Raw genomic sequence first — 27,943 nt, forward strand, 5'->3', positions numbered from 1 at the left:
CTTTTTAGTATCTCAGTGGTGGCTGCTTAGTGTGTGTAGGTTGAAAAAATAGCAAAGCTCGTACTGCCCTGTCTTAGCATAAGAGGCTGATTGTGGAGGTGATGATGATGATGATGATGAAGAAGATGATAATCGTCTTTTCTTTTTTCTTTTTTGTTTTACTTCTTACTATCTTTCATATCATGTCAAATGCTTTATAGTTTTATCAGGTTCTTTGATTATCTCCATTTTCTGTATAAACTGAATCCCTTGAGAGGTTAAATGAATTGGCTAAAGTCACACATCTAGGCTGTAAAAGTTACGATTGAATTTAGCTTTCTGAGTCCAAAATCCGAGCCATTAACCGCTGGGCTATACTACCTCTCTGATCATGTGCCCAACCCAACTTCCTCTTTTCTCTTGTGAAGCTCAGAGTCCCAGGCCTCCTCTCCTCACTGACTAAGAGTCAAGAGCAGTGCCTGGGCCTGCCTGTGCAGCCTTCTACATGGCTCCATTGCAATGTAAGTAGAAGGCTTTGGGAATAGGGAATTAATCCTGCTGAACAGGGACCCTGCATTACAGTATTAATAATGGAGATGGAATAGCAAACAGATGCAGGGAGTAAAGGGACTGTGCTGGATTTAAATGTACTCTTAATGAGAACCTGCAGAGGGTATTTAGTGCAGCTAGCCTATACCTTCTTGTTGACAGATTTATAATAGTTAAAAGAATACCATTTCCTATGTGGCTTACATATTCTTATAGTCTCCCTGCTTATCAGCTAGGGATTCAAGGCCCAAAGTGATGGGAAGAACATAACTGAGAAAGCTTCATATTTCCGAAGGGGCAACCTCAATTTGAAAGAGGGTCTTCCTTACTGTTTTTCCTAGCTCAACAGCACCCTTGTACATGGGTGTCATTTCTGTATTTCTAAAGCACTTTGAGACTCATATCGTTTATGACAATGATGAGACCTTCATTGGGCTTTCACCTCACCACTCAAACCTGGTGCTCTCTGGTGTTATATCCTTTCACTGGAAGGACACGGTGGAGTGTTCTTAGAAATTTACCCAGCTTTGGGGTGTCCTGCAGAAGTTACAAGTACCTTCATAATTGGCCTTGTACTGGTGTAACTGGTCTCTTCTCAATCCCTGTAAATTTCCTGAAGAAAAGTGTGCTTTTCTAAACATTTCATGTGGCAAGGCCTCTTTGATACAGGTGCATGATTCTTATTTAATTTAGTGCTCGACGCTGAGGTCAGAAAGGTGAGTGTTCTACCTTCCAGCAAAAGTGCTAAGAGGTGTTAGCTGGGAATTGTAGCGAGTGAATTTCCGGCGGTGTTCCTCTGCCACCGTCCTTTGTCTTCTCATTCAGTGAAGAAAGGAGAGGAGCGTTGGTTCCTTTATGCAGCATGCGTCCATCAAGCACCTGTTTTGTGCTAGACACAGAACATCACACTAGGCATGTTGGGAATGAAATGCCAAGATGTCATGTCTGTCTCAAGCTCATGTTCTGGAGGGGAAGTAAACTTAAAACCTAGTAATCAGCGCCTCCCTCCATGGGTGTGGAACACACTCTGGGAGCAGAGTGGAGCCAGGGACTGTTGGTGAGGCTGCTGGGTGCAGCTGGGTGCGAAGAAGCTCCGGGGGGGGGGGGGGGGGGGGCGGGCGAAGTTGGAGCGGGATCTGGTGAGCAGGGGCTGGGGTGAGACCCGCAGCCTGACTCTGTGGCCCACTAGCGTTTCACTCTCGGACTGGGGGAGGCTTCACAGGTCTTCCAGCCCAGGGTTCCGAAAACTTCTAGTGCTGCCCACATACATGATTTTTGCCACCTGCAGTGTGTTATCTACTGCACGTTCTCTTTAAATGAACCCTCCTTTTAAAAACTGATATAAGTAATTCTTTTCAAAGTTAAATCACTATTATATGTGGAAACCTGCATCACTTGCTATAGTTTAAAGGTAATTATGGAAATAAACACGGTAATAACAAATCAGTGGTATTAAATTCTAATTTAGGTAATTATGGAAATAGGTACGGTGGTAACAAAGCAATGTCATTAAGTCCTGGTTTAGTTCTGTGGCCTGTCACAGATTCTAAGTCTGAGGCCACCTTTCTCTTTGTTCAAGAGATTAGCAAGAAGTGTGAGAGAGGTGTTAAAAAGATAAGCTAATGCCAGATAGAACCTGACCCCAGACATGAGAAGAACTGAAAGAGAATTGAAAAGGGAACTTTTTTCCGAAAGCATGATTCAGAATTATCTGTTATCACAGATAAATAGGAACCGCTGATCTGGCCCCTCTCCCGTAATGGAGCAGTTGAGGAAAGCCCAGCAGGCTGCCGAAGGCCCTGGAGCAAGCTCAGGAGAGTAGCAGGACCCCCTCACATCCCACCCTCTGTGCTCTCGGTCATAACTGGGGAGATGGGAATGTGTGGGGCTCTGCTTTTCTTTAAGATGACAACATAAGCAGCCCTTTTTAGTTCTTACTATATTCCATGTTAGTGCTAAGTTCTTAATATAAAACTGTCATTTTACGTTATCCTCACAGTAATTTTATGACCTAAAGAATTCTTATTCTCTCTTGCTATAGACACGGAAATACAGACTTACAGAACTTCTGCACAGGCGGTAAATTAGAAGCCAGGTCCGGCGACCCCGCAGCCTGCATTCTTAGCCACTGTGCTGTGTCACCTTTCCATTTTAGTTAGTCAGCAGCATTTAGTAAATGTCTGCTGGGTAACTCTTCCCATTAAGATCTCCTCACAGCTTCTTGAGGACAGGGACAGCAGAACCCCAGGCGCTTCCTGCATTTTTTCTGGCTCCTGGCAGGCTTGCTTTGGGCGCGGGAGGGGAGCCCCGTCCTGGTAGCCCTGAAAAGGGTGAAGAGTAAGCTGATCGGATGAGCTCTGGGATGGCCAGTCCCATCCATGTTTTTTCCCTACTTACATTCACAAAAGGAAACGGGACAAGAGAGCACTTGTTTGGATGTAAAGGTTGTTCAGGAGCCGTTTCTGAAGTCGGAGAGATGGAACAAGTTTCAGCTCGGGAGGCAGCTGCAGGGGAGAATGCAGTGCTTTTCTAGGGACCCTAAGGCTACTCACAACCGACGTCAGCAGCAGAGACCGTCCTGTTGGTCTTGCCTGGACTCGGGAGGCGCGAGGCAGCTGAGCCTCGGCTGCCAAGTGCCTGTCGGAAGCCTGCAGCTCTGGCTCTTTCCTTTGTGGCCAGGCAGCTGTGGGCTGGAATGCAGAGATCTGTCGGGCTGTGCAAGAGGTGGCTCTCTGTGAGGATTTTGGGCTGCCCTTGCTGCTGCCAGCAGCCCTGGCTGGACCCAGGCTACAAGGGGGGTGGGGGAGGATTGCCTAACCATGGCAAAAGGGCTGGCCAGGCATAGGGTGTGATCTCAGGCACACTTCCCTGAGGCAGACTCCGCTGCGCAGGTCATCTGCTGTACACCTGGGGCTGGTTCCAAAGACAGCCTCTGTGTGGTGTTGGCCCCAAAGCTGGCAGCTCCGCAGGGTACAGCCCACACCGCCTCCACTGTCACGGCGATGTGGGCTGTCCCCCACAAATGCTGGCTTTTTGGCAGGTACATCCATGGAGTTTGGAGTTGTTCTCATTCCCTGTGGGGGCTGGAACTGCTGGTGACTGGTTTTTAGTGGCTGCCTCTGCTGCACTGGTAGAGCGCCTCCTGTTCCCCTCAGGTCCCTCTCAGCCGGGCTCTGCACTGAATGAGTTATTTATTAAAACACTGGATACAGATTAACTTTTCCACTCGTTGTTTTGTGTGGTCTTGGTCCCCTACAGATGGGAAATGCTAATGTTACCTCTTCAAAGCTTAGTTGGCAGGAACTTTCCGTGCCATTTCAGCCCATTTCCATGGGGTTTCCAGTGGAAATCCTCGCCGAGACACCTGCCCTGGGAGCGTGGTTGGGTCTCCCTCCAGTTGGGTGGTTTGCTTTCATCCCAAAGCTCTCTCGAGACTAACAACTGGAATGCCTCTGCAAGCCACACACACAGATGGCAGGTCCCCACCCCGCCCCCGCTGGGCACGCAGGCGGAGGAAGTGCGGTGTGGGCTCACTGGGGGACAGGTCTCCCTGAAGCGATGGCCCCACAGCTTTTCATCTCAGAGGTGTTTAGTTCCCGGATGCCGGATGCCCACTGGGGTGACGTGGTGGCTGCTCCCTGCTGAGGGACTCGGGTTGGGGCTACCTGGAAAGAACGGGGGACCCCTGATTTGGGCCCAGGGTGGGAATAGGGGCCAGCAGTGGGGCTAGAGTTCCTGAAGGTGCAGCTACCACTCTGGGCTGGGTATCAGGCCCCAGAGCTCTGAGTTTTGAAATGGTGAGCATTCCTTTCCTTTTGTAACCGCCGGAACACCTAAGGCATTGTGGGGCTCCCGGCAGGTCTGTGTGGGTATGTGGTTTCATCCTTTATAAAGCGTTTCGTTTGTGGCATGGATTAGCCCTCCCGTCGTGGGGTGGGGATTCCAGATTGTTCAACTGAGAGTCCCTCAGCAGTAAGGGGACAGTTGGGAAGAGGTTCCTTGAGCTGGTCCGGTCACACTCACTTTAAAAAGTCCAAGAGGGCATGATTGCTAGACTTAGTTTGGTGACTACTTTGTAAGGTAAGTGTTGAAGGGCCGTGTTGTGCTCCTAAAATGAATGCTATAAGTCAGTTATCCTCTAGAAGAGGTCCGAGGGGCCTGACTGTTGGGCAGTGACCGTCACGTCAGCTCGGCGCCCTGGGCTGGTCAGCACTGGGAGATTTCCTTTTCCTCCTGCACAGAGAGGCAGAGACTCGGGACCCATATGGCTGTGATGTGATCGACTCTCTCAGTCCCAGGGTTCTCCCCTGTTCAGCCCATCCCTCTAGACTCCCGTCTTTCACACCGTGGCTTTTTCCACACCAGATGCTGGTCCGCACACCTGCTGTGTTCCAGGTCTGGGTTTGCGGGCAGCTCCTTTGCCTAGCACTCTGACTCAGAGGTCCTGACTCTGGACTTTGGCCTTTGACTCCCACACTCATTCCTCTGTCCTGCCTCTGCAGTGCCCACTGAGCTATGTGTTTGTTTCAGTACCTCGGCTCTGAGGTCTGGTCTAACGATGCATGTGGAGTGATCTCCTCTTCCAACCCGAGCCCTGTGGGAATGGTCTTTTCGCCTCTGCACACACCTGTACAGCTTGCCAACCGCCTGCCCAGCGCTCCCGCGCAGAGCCCTGGGCTCTGCAGCACGTCCCCCTGCCCCACCCCACCAGCAGAGCCGTGTCAAGTCCCCATAAAGGCAGAACATTGGAGAAGATTGGGGTTAGGGGACAATGAGAAGTCATATTTGACTCCTGCCTTTGAAAAACCCAACATCTGCTTGGTAAGAAATGGCAAAGTCCCTGGGAAAGAAGGTAGTGAGGAGCAGGGCTGCAAGCAGCTTTTGGCTTTATCTGACTTCTGTGGCTTTGAAGCTCTCTCCTTTTACCCTGCGACCCTCAGTGCTGCAAGAGACTTTGAAAAATGTAATAATAATTGCAAACACGTAGCTCTTACCATGTGCAAGCACTACTCTAAGTGCTTCTATATAAACTCATTTAATCCTCACAACAGCTCTATGGGGTGGGGATCACCAGTCTTATTTTACAAGGGAACTGAGGCACAGAGGTGTTGAGGAACTGACGTGCCTCGTTAGTGCATGCTGGTGCTGGCGCTGGCACTGGGCTGTGTAAACTCGGGCAGTCCTGCTCCAGCAGTCCTCACCCTTCCCTTCCTCCACCTGTGTGCAGAGTGGGCTGGAGCCGGGCAGCCCTGTTACAATCATGCAACTAAGTTCAAAGTTGTCTCAGGTTAATGGAGTGTGAATGGTTAAGCAGGAAGTGCTCTGTAGGGGAAGTGTGAGCTGGACGCTGAAGCCACTCTGTAGGGAAGAAGGAGTCCTGCTAGGTAATGGCAGTAGGGTGGAACTGGACAGTAGGGGACAGAATCCTGTGTCATCTCTCAAGTCAAGGCCAGGAAAGTCTGCAGCTCTTAAAGAACAAAGGTGGTGCTTCCTGCTGAGATGTCAAGTTCACGTGGTCATGCTTCTTGCGTGGTCCGTGTGCTTCGTGTGAGACCCCAGGAGTGCGTCTCCACCAGGATGGGTGGGGTATCTGACCACTCCCTCCAGGGAGGGGGGCAGAGATGAGGGCTGCCCAGAGCATGGAGCGCCTGTACCATCTGGCTGAGGAGTCTGCAGTGCCCACCTCTGGGGGACTTTCGTGCTGATAAAAAGTTGTCTCGTCACCCTGCGGAGGATATTTTTCCTTCTGTGCAGATTTTCATATCATTTTTTTAAAAAGTTTCTGTAATGATTTTTAAAATTAGTAGACTTTATTTTTAGAACAGTTTTAGATTTACAGAAAATTGAACAGGTAATATAAAGAGTTCCCATATACCCTTTCTCTTCTCTGCTTATAGTTTCCCTTATTGTTAATATCTTGCTTTAGTGTGGCACATTTGTTACAATTGATGCCAGTACTGATACATTTCTGGTAACTAACGTCCCTACAGTAGGGTTCACTTTTTGTGTTATGCAGTTTTATGGGTTTTGACAATATGTGTTTTGTGTCCACCGTTACAGTGTCACACAGAATAGTTTCATTGCCCTGAAAATGCCCTGTGCTTTGCTCATTCATCCCTCCCTCCCTCCTCCCAAACCCCTGGCAACCACTGATCGTTTTATTGCCTCTTTGGTGTTGCCTTTTCCAAAATATCACATAGTTGGAATCATACAGTAAGTAGCCTTTTCACCCTGACTTCTTTCACTGAGCAATATGCATTAAAGGTTTCTCTGTGTCTTTGGGAGGCTTGATACCTCATTTCATCACTGCATAGTATTCCATTGTATTACATACTATAGTTCATCCATTCACTTATTGAAGGATATCTTGGTTGGTTCCAATTTGGGGCAGTTTTGAATAAAGCTGTTATAAAATACATCCATATTTAGGGTTTTGTGTGGACATAAGTTTTCAACTCATTAGGGCTAAATTGCTGGATCATGTGATAAGGTTTTGTTTCGCTTTGTGAGAAACTGCCCACCTGTCTTCCAGGGTGGCTGTACCTTTTGCATTCCTGCCAGCAATGAATGAGTTCCTCTCGTTCTGTGTCTTCACCAGCATTGCCAATTTTGGGGATTTTCGCCATTCTGATAGGGGTGGAGTGGTATCTTATTGTTGCATTAATTTGCAGTTTCCTGGTGACGTGAGATGTTGAATATCTTTTCATATGCTCATCTGCCGTCTGCATCTGTTCTTCGGTGACATGTCTTCGTTTTTGTCTCTCCCCTCCCACACCCACTCCCCCCTGACCACGTATACTTCTTTTTTTTTCACAGCCTGAGTTTAGACAGTGGAAGTAATTAAGTCTTCTGACATATTTTCCTTTTGGTCACCTTTCAAGCCATGAAGTGAGTTAGTTCCCTGAGTAGGGGCTAGGCCCACATCTGAATCCCCGTCTCTGTTGGCTTTACCTGGGGCTGGCTCATGAGTTCTCTGCTTTCTTTTCCCCCAACAATGGTGTCTTCGATGAAGTCCACAGCTGGTCCTGGGGCCTAGACCTCATCCCCAAGGTTCATGATTGATTGCGTCTTCCGGGACAGGCTGTAGGAAGACTGGGTGCAGACTTGCCAACTGCAGACCCCAGTGAGCCTAACCCCGCCTCAGGTGAGAAGTGCGTGCACCAGGCTCCTGGAGTCCCAGCCAGACTTCCAACTCTCTCTCTCCGGGTTGAATGAGATCAAGAGGATTTTCCAAAATCCGAAACTTTAATGACCTCTGCTTTTCCTGTCCTATCCATCATTGTTGTCACTTTTCAGTTATAAGTTTGCTTTTTTCATTTGTAAAGACAGTTGACCCACTGTACCAGACATGTTGGAAATTAGAGAAAGATTTAAAAAAAAAATATTCCTAACCCTATCACCTGTCCAGTGCAGCTCTACATTGCTCTGGTCACTCAACCACGTGAATACTGTAGTTGGTGAAAATAGCCAGTACAAAGTCCCTGAGGTAGGAAGGGTCCAAGGAACAGAAAGAAGGCCAGTAAATTGTAAGAGAGGAGAAGAGAGGAGCAAGATGAGGCTGGAGAGCTTGAAGGCGGTGGAAAGGTGACACTTAACACACCATCTGCAGACGGAGGAGGGAGGCAAAGGAGGGAGGGCGCGATGTGGGGCAGGGGCGGAGCTTTAGGAGCCTTCTGCAGCCCTGAGGGACCTCAGCAGTGGTGCAGGGACAAGAGAACAGAACTGAGTGATGGTTTTATTTCCCTAAAAAGGAAACAGCAGCAAAAGTGTCTCAAAGGAAATGCCATTAAGATATTTGAATCTGACTTTGGTAGTGACTGAAAAGAAGCCTCATTGCTTTTTAATACTGTCTTATCTTGCTTGTCATTGAATGTCTCAGCCTGATTATCTTTTTGGACAGCAGTGGGAATATTATTACCATTTAGTGCTTGCTCAGCTGTGACATGATGTGCTTAGGTACAGAACACACAAAAGTACAGTCTTTAGGGAACTGAGATGCTTAAAAGATTTGTTTCTTCCCATTACCGTTATTCAGACGGCTTAATCTTCTGGGGCATTTGGCTGCCCAGAATCCTGGAGGACGGTGGGTAGACGAAAGGCCCTTGGGAAAAATCCCTCGCTCTTGGGTATGCAGGAAGCCCCCAAGCTATACACACCTGTGTACAGATGGCACCTCACTTCCCAAGTCAGACTCTGATCTTGCTGCCATTGGCCTAGCCTGCCTTTTTAATTTTTTTTAAAGGTCTTTGTATAGATGTTGCTTTAAGCCAAAGCCAAGAGTTGCAGCTGTCATAATGATGCCAAGAAACTCAGGCACCAGGCTCTTCGCTGGCCCAGAATTCCTAGAGAGCACTATTCTGGCTTGGAATCGCCCAGGGGACTGGCTGACCTTTCAGTTGCGTGGTGGTGGTTGGGAATAGAGGGAAGAAGGTACAGTAGGTCTCCACTAGGGGAGAGTGAACTGTGAGTTTTCACTGCCCTGCAGAGAAATGTTCTGCTGCTCCGGGCTTCGTGCTTTTGTTCGATTTAGTGTCTCAGTCTGGGAAGCTCTTGGCTCACTGGGATAGAGTTAAGCCACCTATGTGTTGGGAGCCAGGTGAGTTTGTTTAGCTGGATTCTCAGCTATATCAGTCTTGGGACTTACTATTTTTAAACCCAAGGAATGCTGTGGGAATGTGGTCCTTGGCTCCCAGCAAGGGATCTCAGGAAACATCTACTTGAGTGAGGCAAATGCATTCCCCAAACCTGGCTGAATGACGTGTAGTGGAAAGAGCATCTACTGTTCACAGTGAAAACTCAAGGGTGACTGCCCTGCGCTCTGGCCTCACTGGGCTCCCAACTTAGTGTGAGCATGCAGTCTCAGCTGATGGGTTTCTTTCTCTCTTCCTCCCTTCCCTCCCTCCCCTTCCCTTCCCCTTCCTTCCTTCCTTCCTTCCTTCCTTCCTTCCTTCCCTCCTTCCTTCCTTCCTTCCTTCCTTCCCTCCTTTCTATTTTTCTTTCTTTCTTTCTTTCAAGATTTTATTTATCTTATATTTTAGAGAGGGGGAGGGAGAGGAGGAGGGAAAGAAACATCAATGTGTGGTTGCCTCTTGTACGCCCCCTACTGGGGACCTGGCCCACAACTCAGGCATGTGCCCTAGACTGGGAATCGAACCAGTGACCCTTTGATCCCCAGGCTGGTACTCAACCACTGAGCCACACCAGTCAGGGCTGGCCTGTTTCCCTCCCTTGCTCCCTCCCTCCCTCTCTCCCTCCCTTCCTTTCTTGTTTTTAATTAAAATATTTTTTTTCTATTATACTTGACATTCAATATTATGGTGGTTTCAGGTGTACAGCATAGTGGTAAGACATTTATACAGCTTACAGAATGATCCCCAGATAAGTCTAGTGCCCACCTGGCTCCGTACATAGGTATTACAGTATTATTGACTGTATTCCCTATGCTGAACTTCACATCCCTGTGACTGTTTTCTAACTGCTAATTTGTACTTTTTAATCCCTTCGCCTTTTTCCCAGCCCCCAACTCCTTTATTGCCTTGTTGTTTTTTTAAGATTATACAAAATTAATATATTCTAGCTGAACATTAAAAAAGAATCTTAGCTATGTCAAGATACTACCATGTAAAATATTTCAAAAGAATTTTACAAAGTTTTACACCTAGTATATAGTACTTTTGCCATTACCAAACACCATTTTAAAACTGCTAATGAAGTATCAGTAATTGCGAATTGTTCAAAATAAAAACATCATCTTTGCAAATGTTTATTTAGTAATTGTTTGCTGAACTCTGTTGTAATGGCTGTCACTCAAAGTCTGGTTACAGTCAGGAAGAGCCTCAGGTCTGGTTTGAGGGTTCTGGGAGGAATCCAAGGTCAGGAACTTGGGCAAAGCCGAAAGAACTGGGCAGCTCTTGAAGGATGCGGCTGATGACGCTCCCGAGTCCAGAAGTAGGGAAGCTAGATGCATCTGCTGATGTTTTCCAAGAGAACTGGTGAACAGGAAGTGTTTTTAGTGGTCCCCAACTGAACAAACGAAAGGTGAACACTAGCTTCCATGTGCGGGCGCTTGCTGGGTGCTGGACACTGCGCCACACCATTAAAAGCCTCCCAGTCACCCTGGGAAGTGAATGTTCTTATCCCAGTTTAACAGCTGGGGCAGCCCGTGCACATGGGAGTAACCTCACCTGGCCAAGAATCAGCTGGAGAGTGCGGAGCTGGGGTTTGTGTTAGCTCCGGTGCCTCTATTCTTGCCATTCTTGCCATTGCTGCTCTATTCTTGCCTCTATTCTTGCCATTGCTGCTAGACTCCTCTCTAATTTTAAGCAATTTCCAGCCTAAGTCCACCCTGGGACCTCCAAAGCGTGCAGGGAACCCAGGACTAAGAATCTCTGATGTCTGCCTTCCTTGCTTCTCAGTTCTCGCACCTCTGGTGAGCGCACCACTTTGCCCAAGGCCTTCAGCCCGTAACCCTGGGCTGCCGTTTCCCTCCTTATCTCCCGCCCATCATTCCGGGTCTTGTAAAGCTCTGCCTCTGTTCTCAGGTTTAGTCTGGTTGGTAAACGTTATTGAGCCTGGGATGTACATGTCACCTGCAGTCACTCGACTGCTAGCAATTGAGCGCCGAGCAAGTGCCCAGCATTGTGTTGTGTGTTCAGCGTCTGTCACTTTGGGGGGCTGCAGAGGAAGAAGTATGGTGAAAGTCCCCAGTGTAATGGGAGAGAGCCCTGCTTAGAATGTAAGGGAGACCACGTGGAGTGCCATGTTGGAGATAAGACAGCTTTGGGAAAACATGATGTGGAAAAAGGGCATGTTTTCACTTAAAGACATGGTCATTAGAAGTGCTTTGACAGCCCTGGCTGGCATAGCTCAGTGGATTGAGCGTGGGCTGTGAACCAAAGTGTCGCAGGTTCAATTCCAGTCAGGGTACATGCCTGGGTTGCAGGCCACAGTCCCCAGCAACCACACATTGATGTTTCTCTCTCTATCTCCTTCCCTTCCCTCTCTAAAAACAAATAAATAAATAAATAAATAAATCTTTAAAAAAAAAAAGAAATGCTTTGACAAGAGGATGTGGGAAGGTAAGGCTGGGCCAGAACAGTCTTCCAGGCTGAGGGGAACATGTCTGGGGAGCAGGCGCTGTCTGGGGGTCCCAACATGGGGCTGGTAGCGGTGCGGGTACAGTGGGACCCAAGGGCGGAAAGGCAGATCAGTATCGCAAACACTGCCCAACCCCGCTGGCTTGCCTCACTTTCGGACCCACCAGTTTGTTGACCCCACCCAAAAAGGTGGGTGAAGTTTGTCACATATGATATCCCACATACCCACACGCACACTGAGCGGGATCCTAGTGATAGCGCCTCCTTCCCTAAGTCCTCACAAGCCAGCTTCCAAATCTCTTATCACTCGCGAACTCCTAAATGTGGGCTCTTTGGGGGTGTGGCTGAGACGTGTGTGCGGGAAGAGGACAGCTTTGGAGGCGACCTCCTGTCCAGCGAGAAAGCACGGCCAAGGACGGTGGCCAGGAAACTCACGGTTTTCCCGTGTTTGTGAGAGGGGATCGTCACACTCCTCTCGTAGTGGGGAAAACAGATTCCAGGGTGAGTACTTCAGCCGCATTGGTGAACCAGGAGGACAGTAATTTCTTTAATGTGCAAATTGATGGATTGACCAACTTTTATTTATTTATGTATTTATTTTTATCCTCACCCGAGGACATTTTTTCATGGCTTTTAGAGAGAAGGAAGGCAGAGGGAGAAACATCGATGTGAGAGAGAAGTATTGATGGGTTGCCTCTCGTGCGCACCCCTTCGGTTACAGGACGATGGACGCTCCAACCTAACTGAGCCACACCGGCCAGCGTGGGTTGATCAGTTTTAAAATGTTTGTTTTAGAGTCTTGGCCTAGGTGTCAGGCACCCCAGTAGCCGGCGTCAGATGCTCTAAACTGGCACATTCGAGAACATAGAAGGAAAGGGTTGTGTAGTGCCCTTCCTTCTCCAGAGTGACCTTCCACAGTGGCTTCAGCGGGTGGCACAGTCAACCCCAGGCAGTCTCAGGGGGAGGGAGCTCTGGCCTCTCTCTCCTGCCCTCCTCCGACTTCCTGTGAGAGGTCCCACTGGCCAAACCCAGTTGGTAGCCAGAGGGCTCAGGAGCCGCACGCAGGTCAGCCTTATAGGGAAGAGAGCGAGGTGGGTGTGGTGGTTTTCTTTGGCTGTGTAACAGATGACCTAACTCAGCAGCTTGGGACAGGAATCCGGGCACAGCATAGCGGGGTCCTCTGCTCGGGGTCTCACAAGGCTGCAGTCACAGTGTCAGCTGTGCTACATTCTTATCTGAGGCTCTATGGGGGAAGGATCTGCTTCCAGACTCCCTCAAGTTCTTGGCAGAATTCCTTTCCTTGCAGCTGTAAGAAGCTTTCTTAAAGCAAGCAGCAGAGATAGAGGCTGCTAGCAAGATGTGGTCGTATCCATGGGAGTGATTCTCCGTCACCCAGGGTGGTGTTCAAAGCCAGTCACGGGTCCTGTCCTCTTCACAGGAGAGAGGATCCACAAGGGTGTGGACACCAGGAGGCAGGGGTCGTGAGGGCAGGAACCGCAAGCAGACTGCACTCAGCTTAGGCACCCAGCGCAAAGGGCGGGCAACACCTGAGCTGTCCTGCAGATTAGCAGAGGGCCCAGAGAAAGGGAACGTGGGTGCGGTCTCAGAGGTGAGGTCATTTGCATGGCTGGAGGTCTCCCGCTCCACTCACTGGGCCTGGCGCTTAGAGCCTGAGGCGGAGGAGGTGGGAGGCACCCAGTTTGCCATCAGAGTTGCTGGGAAGTCTGGGCTTTACCCTGAAAGTTCACTGGGGGTGGGCTTCAGAGTATTTTTGAGCAGAGGAGAGGTGTATCGTATTTCCATTTTGGGAACTTCAGAGCGAAGAAGTAAATAAGGCAGGAGGCAGGAGGTCAGTGCTGGCCGCCCAGGTGAGGGAGGCGGGAGGCTAACCCATGGTACGGCGGTCGGGGTGGAGAGGACAGATTCGAGAGCTGCTGAGGAGGGAGAGGAGAGTTGACAGCTCGGTGACTGACCACCTGGCTGTGCAGGGATGAGGCATGACTGGAGGGTAACTGCCAGGATCCTGGCTTGGTGGCTGTATTAGTTCCATATCGCTGCTATAATAAATGACCACGTATTTAGTGGCTTAAAACAACATTCCTTTATCATCCTACACGGTTCTGGAGGTCGGAAGTCTGACACGGGTCTCACTGGGCGAAAGTCAGGGTGTCAGCCAGGCTGCATTCTGTTCTGGAGGCTCTCAGGAGAACAAGTTTCCTTGCCTTTTCCATTTTCTCAAGGCTACACACATTCCTTGGCTCACGCCCCTTCCTCCATCTTCAGAGCCAGAAAGGGCAGGCTAAGTCCTCTACCTCTCTCTTCCACTTTTAAGGACTCTGTAGTTAAAAGGAGCTCACCCAGACAATCCAGTATACTCTCCCCATCTTGAGATCTTTACCTTGCCCAGGCCGGGTGGCTCAGTTGGTTGGAGCATCATCCCACACACCACAAGTCATGGGTTCGATCCCCGGTCAGGACTTGTGTGGGAGGGAGGCAACAGATCAGTGTTTCTCTCTCCCTGTCATCTTCTCTTTCTCCCTCCTCCACTTCTCTCTCTCTCAAATCAATAAACATATCCTGGGGTGAGGGTTAAAGAGATTATCTTTTGAAAGATCTTTACCTCAATCATACCTGCAAAGTCCGTTCTGCCGTGAGGGGGACATGTACAGGTTCCCGGGACTAGAATATGGACATGGTAGGGAGCCATTGTACGGGCTGCCATGGTGGTATTTTTCTTCAGGAAAGGAAAAACAGAGAAGGATTGGGAAGGTATCAAGTTCAGACTTGCTTAATCCGAGTTCCAGGTGTCTGGTCTGGTTCTTCGCTTGGGGTAAATTAGGGAATCCTCAAGAGGGGCATGTTGCCTAAAGCCATTTTATGCCATGAGTGTGCGCGTGTGCGTGTGTGTGTGTGTGTGTGTGTGTGTAAAGGAGAGAGCCAGGGTGGGCCCTGGAGGAACTGGGGCTTGGCTTCTATCCCTCTTTACTTGGAAAGCCCCCTAGGGGCCAGGCAGGGGCCACGCACTGGGGAATGCTCACATTCTATTTTTCCTAGTGAAGTGGTTCCTGGTGGCGCCCTCCCTGTGCCAGGCAGCTGGGGGTTCTCTGCACAGGGGGAGCGGCAGAGCAGTGTCCAGTCTGAGGGTGTCATTGGGCTTGGGGCAGCACTGAAGGCGTTGGGGCATATTGACCTTGAGAAACTTGGTGTAAACGGTAAAGGCGCTCCATGCGTGTGCCGGAATTTGGGTGTGTGGTCCTCAGACTTGCTTGCTCGGCGCTGCTCTGGGAGGCAGAGGCGGGCAGGGGTGAGCAGCCTCCTCTGCAGAGCCCGGAGCTGCTGGAATTCCTTGGTTTGGTTCTTTCTGTGACCTGTGGTTTCTGCTGGGACTAAGGCTAGACTTCGCCCTACAGTTACTGGAGACGTGGGTGGGGCATGGATGTGCACTTGGAGGGAGGTCGCCGAAGGGAAAAATCTGTGAGTCTGTCCCCTTCCCCTGTGACAGGACTGGAGGCTCCATCCTTCTGGGAGAGAAGAAGACCCAGCCCAGTAACTAGGCAGGGAACTGAGCCCAATTCCTGAGGAGGAGAGCTGCTTGGAGGGAAGACCAGCCCCGGGATAAAGGACTGGTCTGTTAGTTCTCCTAAAAGAAATAACGCTCTCCTAAAGATCGTTGGTGGATATTTACTGCTTTGGGGGAGAAGAAGAAAAGAACCCTGGACACTTGGGCTGGCTCTCACCTTCCCTTCATCTGTAGGATGCTTTTTCAGCCCAGAGCCCAGTGGGACATGATCAGACAGTGCCGAGAGTTCTTGCCTTGCATCTCCACTGTGTTGCAGCATTCTCAGCTGTGAGCTCACAGCGGGCGAACACATCTTGTAAAGATAGGTGGTAGTCACATTTGTGAGTGAGATGGGTGAGGCTTGTTGGCCAGCTACGCTCTAAGAATGCCAAGAGCACTTCCACTGGGTATCAGAGGAACTGGAGGCCAGCAGGGGCGCTTCCTGTGGGGCCCAGCTGGATCTCAACGGAAAGGGCTACGGCCTGAGCCTGTTGCTCATTCATCAAGTCTTTCTACAACACCTGTTCTGCACCAGGATCTACATGCAGAGAACTGTCACACATGCACAGAGCCAGCCTCACGGTCCTTTTCACCCCATTCCCACCTACTGCCGGAGGGTAACCAACCTTGCTAGTTTCTGACTTATCCTTCCTGTACTGTTTTCTGCACAAATGAGTAGATATGTATATATTTTCCTATTTTCTCTCCCTCCTTTTTAAAAGGTAGCATACTGTAGTACTTTTTGCTGTTTGTACTTAACAGCATCCTTATCAGTTTGTAGAACCCGTCCTTATTCTTATAGCTGCGCTGTGCTCTTTAAACCACTGTCCGTGAATGGGCATTTGTGTTGTTTCCAGTGTTTTGCAATTATAAATTCTTAGAGGTGGGTTGCTGGGTCAGAAGTAAACATGTACGTGATGTTGTTAGGTATTGCTGGCTTCCTTCCAAAAGGGTTGTACTAGTTTGTATCCCCACCAGCAACATTTGAGAATGCATCTCTTCTCCTAGCCTCACCAGTTAATATGATATTAGACTTCTTAATTTTTGCCAACCTCATAGGCAAGAATGGTATCTCATTGTTTTTAATTTGTATTTCTCTAATGAGTGAGGTTGAACATCTTGTATGCTTAAAGTAGATGTTTCTATATCTGTATCTTTATTTATAGATTGTGATTTTTTTTACTATGGGTCTTTAACTTTTCCCCACAATTTTAAAAAACATAGCCCTGGCTGGTGTGGCTTAGTTGGTTGGGCATCGCCCCACAAAGCGAAGGGTCACAGGTTCTATTCCCAGTCAAAGCACATGCCTGGGTTTTGGGTTTGGTCTCCCATTGGGGCACACGTGGGAGGCAGCCGGTCGATGTTTCTCTCTCACATCAATGTTTTTCCCCCTCTCTTCCCCTCCTCTCTCTAAAAATGAATAAACGAACTCTTTTTTTAAAAAACAGCTTTATCAAGATATAGTTCATATACTATACAGTCACCCACTTAAAGTACACAATTTACTGGTTTTTAGTATATTCATAGTTATGTAGCTATCACCATAATTTAATTTTAGAACTTCTTAATTACCCTAAAAAGAAGCCCCATACCCAGTAGCAGGCACTCCTCATTTGTCCTCAGGGTCCCAGTCCCAGGCAACCTAAAATCGACTTTGTCTCTGTAGATTTGACTATTCTGAATGTTTTGTATCATGAATGTATATATTATATATTACAAACATATTATTTATTATATCATATAAATGGAATCATACAGTATGTCATCTTTTTAAATATATTTTATTGATTATGCTATTACAGTTGTCCCATTTCCTCCCCTTTATTCCCCTCCACCCTGCACACCCCCTCCCACCCACATTCCCCCCCTGTAGTTCATGTCCATGTGTCATACATATAAGTTCTTTGGCTTCTACATTTCCTATACTATTCTTAACCTCCCCCTGTCTATTTTCTACTTACCATTTATGCTACTTATTCTCCGTACCTTTTCCCCCTCTCTCCCCCTCCTACTCCCCTGTTCCTAACCCTCCATGTGATCTCCATTTCTGTGGTTCTGTTCCTGTTGTTTAGTTACTTTTGTTTTTGTTTTAGGTGTGGTTAATAATTGTGAGTTTGCTATCATTTTACAGTTCATATTTTTTATCTTCTTTTTCTTAGATAAATCCTTTTAACATTTCATACAATAAGGGCTGGGTGATGATGAACTCCTTTAACTTGACCTTATCTGAGAAGCACTTATCTGCTCTTCCATTCTAAATGAAAGCTTTGTTGGATAGAGTAATCTTGGATGTAGGTCCTTGCCTTTCATGACTTGGAATACTTCTTTCCAGCCCCTTCTTGCCTGTAAGATCTCTTTTGAGAAATCAGCTGACAGTCATGGGAATCCCTTTGTAAGTAACTGTCTCCTTTTCTTTTGCTGCTTCTAAGATTCTCTCCTTACTTTTAATCTTCGGTAATGTAAATATGATGTGCCTTGGTGTGTTCCTCCTTGGGTCCAACTTCTCTGGGACTCTTTGAGCTTCCTGAACTTCTTGGAAGTCTGTATCTCCTTTGCCAGACTGGGGAAGTTCTCCTTCATTATTTGTTCAAATAAGTTTTCAATTTCTTGCTCTTCCTATTCTCCTTCTGGCACCCCTATAATTCGGATGTTGGAACTTTTAAAGATGTCCTGGAGGTTCCTAAGCCTCTCTTCATTTTTTTGAATTCTTGTTTTTTCATTCTGTTCTGATTGAATGTTTCTTTCTTTCTTTTGGTCCACATTGTTGATTAGAGTCCCAGTTTCCTTCCCTTCACTGTTGTTTCCGTGTACATTTTCCTTTATTTCACTTAGCATTGCCTTCATTTTTTCATCTAATTTGTGACCAAATTCAACCAATCCTGTGAGGGTCCTGAGTACCAGTGTTTTGAACTCTGTATCTGATAGGTTGGCTATCTCTTCATTGTTTAGTTGTATTTTTTCTAGAACTTTGATCTGTTCTTTCATTTGGGCCATTTTTTTTTTCCTTTGGCGCACCTGCTTTGTAATGAGGGGCAGAGCCTTAGGTGTCCCCCCACCAGGGCGGGGCCACCCACGTTGCTGCGTTATGACGCTGTCTGTGGGGGAGGGGTCTGAGAGGGGACAATGGCGCTTGCTCCGCTCTCGGCCAGATTTCAGTCACTTCCCCTGCTTCCCACAAGCAAAGTGGGCCCTTCTGGCGCTGATTCCCAGGTGGGTGCGTGGGTTTATGTACCTCCTAGGACCCTGTGGGTCTCTCCAACAAACTCTCCTGTGAGGCTGGGAGTTTTTCCTGCTGCCGCCTTAACCCCCACAGGAGTTTTCAGTCAGAGGCTTTGAGGCTTTATTTCCCCACCAGAACCCAGGGTTGCAAGGTCTGTCTGGCTCCCCAGTTGTTCCTCCCAGTTTATCTGCACGTGAACGTGGGACCGCCTGGTCTGCCAGCCGCTGCCATTCTGTGAGTCCTCTCTGCCTGGCTGCCTGTCTCCACCCCCTCCTACTGGTCTGGGTGGATGTGTCTTCTTTAACTCGTTGGTTGTGGGACTTCCATACAGTTTGATTTTATGTCAGTTCTGGTTGTTTTTTGTCTTTAAATTGTTGTTTTGTTTCAAAATCCTTCTTTGGGTTGTGCGAGGAGGCACGGTGTGTCTACCTACGCCTCCATCTTGGCCAGAAGTCCCTGGTATATCATCTTTTGTAACTGGCTTCTTTCACTTAATGTTAGTGATATAATGCTTACAGTGTCCGAGTTTTTAAACATTTAATCCTCATAATAACTCCAAAATAGTTGTTACTATTATTATCCCCATTTTGCAGATGAGGAAACAGAGGCACAGAGAGGTTAAATATGTTGCCAGAGGTCACACAATAATAAGAAGATGGGCTTTGGAGTCAGGCGGACCCCAAGTTTAAGTTCCACCACTTGCTTGCCATGTGACTTATGGAGTATTACTTAAATTCTGTCAAATGTTTTTTTTCATATATTATTTAAATGGCTGAGGCATTAAGGATGTTGGAGAATCAAATGCTATGACATAAGAAAAGTCCTTAGTCCAACGCCTCAAACTTAGCAGGTGCTCATCGTTTGTTTATCAAAGTGTTATTAGCAGACAGAACCAGGTAAGGAAGTGCTTACTTGGTATGGCGGGCCTTGCCTCTCTGAGCATTTAGGTGTCCCTGAGGTGCCAGCTTTTTTTTTTTTAAGATATACTTCACATACCATGAAATTTACCATTTTAAAGTGTACAGTTTACTGTTTTTTAGTACATTCACAAGGTTGTGCAGACAGCATCACTATTTAATTCCAGAACATTTCCATCGCCCCCAGAAGAAACACTTGACCCCTTAGCAGTCACTCCCCATCCTTTCCTCCCCCTAGTCCATGGAAGCCATAAATCTACCCTCTGTCTTTATGCATTTGGCTATTCAGCACATTCCATATCAGTGGAATCACACAGTGTGTAGCCATTTGTATCTGGCTTCATTCACTCAGCGTAACGTGTTCAAGATTCATCCATGTCGTAGCATGTGTAAGGACATCATTCTCTTTTGTTCCATTGTGTGAATGTGCTACATTTCATTTATCCAGTTATCCACTGCTGATGCTGGGTTGCTTCCACTTCTTAGCTGTCATCAATACTTCTAGGAACATTAGCATACAAGTTTTTGTGTGAGCATACGTTTTCAGTCCTCTTGGGTGTATACCTAGGAGTGGAACTGTTGGATCATATGGTACCTCTGTGTTTAACTCTTTGAGGTCCTGCCCAACTGCTTTACAAAGCAGCTCCACCGTTTTACATTCCTACCAGCAGTGTATGAGCGTTTATTTTCTCTCTAGCCCCGTCAACATTTACTATTGTCTGTCTTCTATTTTAGTCATTTAGAGCATATGAAATGGTACCTCATTTGGTTTTGATTTGAATTTCCCTAATAGTTAATGGTGTTGAGCACGAGATGCCAACTTTTCGGTCAGCCCTTTCTGCCTGCCCTAGTATTGTGTTTTCTCCAGAAATCTCTTTCCTATTCATCCTCTGCTTGACGTTAGTGGTCATTTTGGCCTCCTAAAAACTGGGTGATACCTTCCTAATCAGAGGCTTTGATACAAACCTTAAGGCACGTGTTCTTCCTGTCAGTGGGTTTGGTGTTACTCTTAAGGCTGTCACGGCCATTCCTAGGCTCACCAAACTGCTGGGACAGAGCCAGCCTCTCCCCTGGGCACCTCAGTGAGCAGGGCCAGAAGTTCTTGAGCTGGAAACAATTTTGAGAGGCCATCTCATTCATCCTTCTGCAACAAGACAGCTAGAACCCCTCACCCCCTCCCTACCAGGCTGGGGAGGATTTGTAATGTATTCTTTTTTAAATTCCTGTTGGAAGAAATCCCATTGGCCCCCTTTCCACCAGCCAGTATTTTAGCAGCCCCTGTGTAAGAAAAATTCTTTGCTCTGACCCAGATCCCACCCTCTGCCACACAGGCCAATTTCCTCTCGTGTTTTCCTTTCTTGGGAGATGGGAGAGACAGCTGCTCCCTAGGAGGGGCTCCATCCTCTGGTCAGACAAAAACGCTTCAGCTGGGGCAGCTCTCATGTTGAGGAAGTCCAGACCAAGCCAGGCCGCTGCAGGGGACTTTTAAAGACTGAATGGCCCCGTCACTTGGCTATTGCCTGGGCAGTCTGCTTTGAAAAAGCGACCTGACGGGCTCCAGGCTGTGTGTTTATCCTGAGGCAGGGCCTTTCCAAGCTCACGTTCCAGGGTTTTCAGAGGTTTCGTCCAGTTAGCCTGGTGGGTGGTAATCACACACAGGTGGGGACCATCTGGCTGGGCCTGCCCCTCCCAGCGAGTCCTATAGGGCCAGCCTGCCCACCACAGAGCTGGGCTGGAAAGCACCCTGTGTGGAGGCAGATGGTACACACGTGCGTGCGTGTGTGTGTATGTGCGCACCCGTATGTGTGTGCACACACCCATATGTGCATGTGCATGTGTGTGCAGCCCTCCTTTGAGAGGTGGTGCTGCTTTAGATGCATGTGATTTTTTTCCTCTCATCCCAGGGTTCCCCCCATTGCGCATCCCAAAGAACACGTTTCTTTCAGTGTGTTTCTCAAGTTTTTCTGGTTAGAAATCATATATTTATCTTGGCCCTAGATGAAAGCCCTGGAGATATAGCCTAATACATTTTACAAAGCTGCCTCTAATGGGTGGCTGCTTGAACTCTTCCCTTTGACCTAGTGACCCATCTCCTTTTGCAGAGTTTTAACTCCCAGTCTTGCATTTCCCCAGCTTTTCACACTCCTGTCGTACCTGCAACCCCCGGGGAGACAGCTCTTCTAGCCTCAGTTTGCTTAGTAGCTATTCTCTCAACTTCCTTGCATGGGATTGTCCCCAGACAGGGTAGTTCAGCAAGGAAAGACAGTAGCTTACACTGTCCTGCTAAGCATCTTCTAGCATGTTCTCCAGAATTCTGGGTGTGTGCCCTTAAAATGGGCTTTGGTTCCCACACTGTCAGATGCTCAGAGGAAATGCAAACTGTGGGCGCCCCTGTGAATATAATTGGGTATGGTTGTGGTGACTTCAGGGATGGATTCCTTTTCGGTCCTTTAGAGAACTCAGCTGCAAGAGGTGATCTCCCCACCACACACGTGCAGGAAGCCCGAGTCCACCCAGGCGTGCAGCAGGGCGAGGACTGGTGTCAGAGCTTCTGAGGCTTCGAGTATCTTTCTGTTTCCGTCTCTGGGTGGGGCCTCTTGTGCTTGGTGATAATGATGATGGGGAGGAGGAGGATGAAGAAGGACAGATGCCACGTGGAATCCCAGGCTGGGCACTGACTGCATCAGCATCGTGTAAGAATTCTCCCTTCTGACTGCCTGTTCCAGTAGCTTGGCTGGCAAGGAGGTGTGGGCTGTCATGTTAGTTTATGGTTTGTGTGTGTATGCTGAGGAGCTTACACGTGTATAATCATTGTGGCTCATGTTTGTACAAGATGTAATTACTGAAAATTATATCGTGAGCACAGTTTCACTTTTAACCCTCCCCATGCTGGCAGGCCTCCTGTGCTCTCAGGAGCTCTCCCTGATGCTTCTCTCAACTGGGGAGGTGGCAAGTCACCCCCTCGCCAGGCCTTGCCCTCTAATCCATTACCGCTTTCCTCTCTGGCAGAAGTCCATCTCAGGGACTTCCCTGGAGTCTCGGGGCTCCCGAGCGTCTCCCAGCAGACAAGGAGGCAGGCATTCTCTGCCTCATTGTCACTGATGCGTGTGGCTGCGGAGGCAGGAGCTCCCACCCTTCTGGGCTACCTGGGGATGGGAAGGAAGGGCAAACTTTGCTGCCTGAAGTTTCCAGCGATTGAAGAGTGAATAGAAGGTGCCAGATTTCGGGAACCACATGTGCGGATTGATGACGGCACAAGGGGTGTGGGTTTCAGGAGGAGTACAGGCCCTCCCAGTATTTGGAGTCTGCCCTGGGACCTGTCTGCAGATGCTGAGTTTGGAGGCCAGACAGTCCAGCCCAAGGCCCGCACCCTTGTGGTCCCCGGGGGAGGAGGTGGGAGCAGAGAAAGGCTCTCATCCTCACAGAGCATACAGCAGGACTAGTATCCCTAGCAAACATAGTAGGTGCTCATTAACAGCTTGAAAAAATATGGAGCCTGCATAAGGCAGATTTTCAGTAATGGGCCCTCAGTCACACAGAAAGGAATGTTCCAGAGCCACAAGATGTGGAACTTGTAATTCAGAGGGCCAGCAGGGGAATGTGATTGGCTGGGCCAAGGTCATACACCAGTACTGTAACTGGCCGGAGGGTGAGACTAGAGTTCTGGCTCCTTCCAGGCTGTTGAGGTCCTTTTCCCCTCGAGGTTCACACACTGGGAGATTCGTCTCATTATGGGTTTGGATGCTAAGGCCACCAAGAATAAGGGAGACTTTTAAAACAGTGTTTTTCTTTTTTCTGAGGTAGTTGAACTAAAAACATTTGCTTTTTATTTCTTTCAGATTTACAGGAACAGACGGCCCTAGTGGTTTTGGCTTCGAGTTGACATTTCGTCTGAAGAGAGAAACAGGGGAGTCCGCCCCCCCGACCTGGCCTGCAGAGCTCATGCAGGGCTTGGCCAGATACGTGTTCCAGTCAGGTGAGATCCCCGCGAGCCTGCTGGTGCGGTGGCTTTGTTGTCATGAGTTTGGTTGGCTTTGGGAACTCACAAGGATATCTTCCTGTCTGCGGAGGGACCTTGCCTGGGAGTACTGCACCCCATTTGTACCTTGAGGGTGCCTTATTTTGCCTGGTGTTTGGGGGTGGAAAGCTACCTGGGCCAGGGAAGGAAAGGGTATGTCACCGTGACCTCTGGCGGCAGGTGGAGTCCATGCTGCTGTTCTGACACCCTGAGCCCCGGTCACGGTCCGCCAGCCGTGCCTCTGGTTCCCAGTGAGGCAGAGGCCGACTTGGCGTGGAATGACTGGCGTTTCTCGGCCTGCCCCATTTTCCATAATTAGCACTGTCTTTGCTGCCTGCTGCCGGTGGCCTAAATCATCTTAAGTTTCTGGGGCTGCAAGCACACATGTTAATCTTGACTGAGGCTTGGGTTAATAGTGGAGGGTAGGGCAGAGAGAAAGAATTGCCAGGAGCTTGCTCCGTCACAGTGTGAAGGAAAAGCCGGAATCAGGCGGGACCTTAAAAGTCTGAAACGTTGTTTGATTCAAGTGCCCTCCAGGGGATGATCCCGCTGCCCGAGTTGCCCCCTGGAACCTGCTGGTGTGGAACCTGAAGTGGGGCTTTGCGCTGGGGACCTCGGTCTCCCGCTCCTGTCTCAGCCTGCCTTAGCCCCTTGGTGGGATGAAACGTTGGAGTGAAACTTTGTACCTTTTATGAAGGTTTTCATATCATCTGAATGTTTTTGTGTGGCTGATTGCTCAGCAGCATTTCCCCGTGACCTCAGATTTTGTTTCTTTGGTTTGGTAAGTAGCCTCAAAAACAGGCCAAGAAACTCTACCCAGCTCTATTACTCTTTGATTGCCTATAGAAGAGGGCAGAGCAGCATGGAGGCCAGGGTCTCTCAAAGTGTGGTCCTCAGGCCCCTGCATCAGAAGCACCGGGAGCGTTGGCTGCACACACATTGCTAAGTCCCACAGGAGACCTCTGGCTCGGAATCTTTGGGGCTGATGTTTTCACATGCTTCTGGTAGAGACTAAATTTGGAGAACCGAAGATCTGGCAGCTTCTCTTATGTACAGTGACTTTTTTCCAGTCTGTACTAGGTTATAGATTTGGGGGTTCAGCAGAGCCTCTGGGTTGAACTCCTCTGCCCTCCTTGCAGACCCCTGGGAGTCAGTTGTTGGCAGGGTGGCTGTCACATAATGGGGCTGATACTAACTCCTGCCGCCAAGTGTGTACTATGGGGTAGTTCTGTTTTGGAGGCTACAGTGGTCTTTTCTCAGCAGCGGTTCCCAAGCCTGGCTGCTCACGAGATTCCCCTGGGGGGCTTGTCAACACACATTCCCAGAGTCCTCTGCAGGGCTCTGATTCAGTTGGTCGGAGGTGGGACCCGGGCATCTGTTTCTAAAACAGCCTCCCAAGGGATTCTAATACAGCTGGTCTGGGGATGGTGTTTGGGCGCTAACGAGCTGTTGACCAGGAAGAAGTACTATTCACAGGGTCAGGCGAAGCAGGCTGCCTGGAACAGCCGGTGCATGTGAGTTGGAGTTATCCTAGTGTGGTCTGAAGAATCTTTCAAAATCGTGCCAAGTGTCTACTGCCTGAACACTTTGTCCCTCCTCTCTCCCTTTTTGGGATGCCTGGAGCTGACTTCAGTGTAGAACTGTCTTTGGAAAAATAGACTTTTCTTTTTAAAAAAACCTTTTTTTAATTTGCTTTTATTTATTTATTTATTTTTTTGGAGAGTGGAGAAGGAAGGGAGAAAGAGAGGGAAAGAACCATTGATGTGAAAGAGAAACATCTATCGGTAGCCTCTCGTACATGCCCTGACTGGGGACCGAACCCACAGGTCCAATGTGCCCTGACTGGGAATTGGACTGGTGACTCAGTGCTTTGTGGAACAATACCCAGCCAACTACACCACACTGGTCAGGGCAAAGTAGACTTTTTTTTATATGGAATTTGATCTGCTGTAGGAGAAAGGGCTCTGAATACTGGGCAACCTCTTGCTTGTATAGACAAGTATCTCCTTGCCCACTGCTTAAACCAGTGCATTTATGTTTGTTTCTACTTAATGTACTTGCTCAGGTGGACAGAGATCAGAGGAATGTGAGACGGATGGGGGTTGTGAGTCACTGACAGGTGGGGTCAAGCGGGTGAACTTCTGACATAGTTCTGATATTATAGTTATGAAATAATAATGTAGGTGAGTGAAAAGTAGTATTTGATTCGTAAGGGCTCATTTCACCCACACCATAAAGATCACTGATGACCATTTTGCAGTACTACTGTGATCACCAATTCAGGCAGATTAGCAACAGATGCTGTAACCATTGGATAAAAGATTGTTGGGGAACAAGATATTCACAAGGACTCAAAGGATCCATCCACAGATTACTTACTTACAAAGAGAAAAAGAATTCCTTTTCAATGAAAAGATTTGGGTGGACATCACTTTTAACAAAATGATCAAATGTAGCAATACCAATAATGGGACAAATTATTATTATGTAACTATGTTGTAGTGTGAAGTACAAAATATCAACCATGTAGAAAATATCAACTATGTATCACTTTTACAAAAATGTTTCACCTGGATTAAATCCTGAGCAAACACACAGATCCAGATGGTAAAACAGTTTCCTGGACTCTTTAAAAAATGTCAGTGCTCTGAAAGACACAGACAGGCAAGGGGTAGGGGCCGCCCTGAATTAAAGGAAAAATGACAGTTTGAATGCATTTATGATCCTTGATTGGATCCTAAATTGAAAACTAAGGTCATTTTTAGGACAACTGGAAAAATATAAATGCAGAGTGTATATTAGATAGTTGACTGTATTGTGCAACTGTGAAATTCCTTGGGTGTGATATGTATGGTGTTATGGTTGTATACGATAATGTCCTTATTCTTAAGAGATAAAAGCTGAAGTGTTTATGAGTGCAGTGACATGATGTCTACAACGTCATTTTCTGACAGTTCAGCAAAAGAAAGTGTGTGTGGAAAGAGAGAGAGAGGAGAAAGCCAGTGCGGTAAAATGTTGACAACTGGTGAATCTGGGTGAAGGGCACATTGGTGCTCATTGTGCTGTCCCCTTCCAGCCTTCCAGATTTTCCAGATGAAAAGGTGAGGCTGTTTTGTGAGTGCCCATTGACTGATGTGTGTTCTGTGGTCCTTTCTTCACCGACGGCCCTTTCGTGGTGGCTCTGATGTGACAGCTCTAATTCGTGCCTGCAGGTCACTTGAAGCATTTCATGGTAGCGGCAGGTTGGCTGCACCCCTGAAAGTATAGTGCTTACTTTCTGTGTTCCAGATTGTCTGTAGTATGACCGCACCACTTGAATAACAGCTAAAACAGATCTGCCTTAAATTCTTTTTAGAACATAGCAGGGACTAGTAGTAAATTATCTCAATAATAGGGAAATGATAAGGAAAAGTATGTAATAACTGATGTGGGAGAGGAGACCATGGCTGGGGGCCTAAATGCCAAGGGCGGGAGCCAACATTTAGTGTGTTCTACGAGCCAGGCACAGTTGCGAGGGCTCAGCTAGTGTGTGGTGAAGCCCTGGGACTTAGCCTGTGTTATAGCAGCTTCACAGTTGCAGAAAGCAAGTTAATACAGAGTGGTGTGAAGTAGGTTCAAGGTTACACACCTAGTAGGTGCAAAGGAAAAATTTTAGCCCAGGGAGTGTAGTGCATGCAAGTGCTCTCTCTCTCTTTAAGATTTTATTTGTTTATTTTTAGAGAGAGGGGAAGGGAGGGAAAAACAGAGGAAGTGAAACATTGATGTGAGAGAAACATCCATTGGTTACCTCTCAATACACCCCCAACTGGGAGAGACCTGGCCCACAACTCAGGCATGCACCCTGACTGGGAATCAAGCCTCCACCTTTTGGTTTGCAGAATGACACCTAGTCCACTGAGCCACACCAGTTGGGACCAGGCAGTATAGCTCTTAATGCCATCCTTTGACCATGATGCCATGTTGCCTATAACTCAGCTGACTTCTGGGCTGCTGAGTGTCTCAGGCTAGGAGGTGAGGATTGCAAGTCATCCACATGGGTGATTGCACTGGGGAACACGGCCTCTGAGCTCTAGGGTGCCTCTCTTGGATATTCTGGGACATTTGGAAAATAGACAAGGGCAAAAGGCATTCATAATATTACCAAAATCCTCTTAAATCCATCCTTCCATTTTTAAACTTTTCTTTCATGAAAATACGTATATAAAAGGTACAGCTTGATAACTTTTCACAAACCTAACACACTCGTATAACCAGCACCCAAATCGAGAAACAGGCTAGTTCTGCAGAAACCTCCCTTGTGCCTACTTTTAATCGTCATCCTCTCTTCTTTCCTTCTTCTTTTCTATTTCACTGCCCACTCAGGTCCTCAGCACCATGTGCCTAAACTTGCTAGCAGTAGACTTAGGAGCATCCATTCCCGCAGCTCCCCTGTACGGGTTGCCACCCTGCACATGACCACCGGGCCAGGCAGGCAGCAGAGTGTGAGTGAGGAGCATGGTCCTGGGTCCAGACTGCTGCAGCGTTTGGTCTCAGCCCTACCAGTTGCTGCCTCCTGACCTTGGGCGGCATCACTGTTTACTTGTCTGTGAAGCAGGGATGATGATA

General features: G+C 48.1%; 1 protein-coding gene across 2 annotated transcripts in view; it reads left to right on the top strand.

Annotated features, from left to right (window-relative positions):
• The window catches only part of SUFU (SUFU negative regulator of hedgehog signaling), a 95,187-nt gene that overhangs the window by 6,601 nt on the left and 60,643 nt on the right, over positions 1-27,943 (top strand). For both annotated transcript variants that reach the window (XM_028513794.2, XM_028513795.2), the window contains exon 3: positions 23,160-23,296. In XM_028513794.2, coding sequence (XP_028369595.1) covers positions 23,160-23,296 — 137 coding nt within the window. The remainder of the gene's footprint in view (positions 1-23,159; positions 23,297-27,943) is intronic.

This window comes from Phyllostomus discolor, chromosome 5 (assembly GCF_004126475.2).
Source record: "Phyllostomus discolor isolate MPI-MPIP mPhyDis1 chromosome 5, mPhyDis1.pri.v3, whole genome shotgun sequence".
In the NCBI taxonomy this organism is placed as follows: Eukaryota; Metazoa; Chordata; class Mammalia; order Chiroptera; family Phyllostomidae; genus Phyllostomus; species Phyllostomus discolor.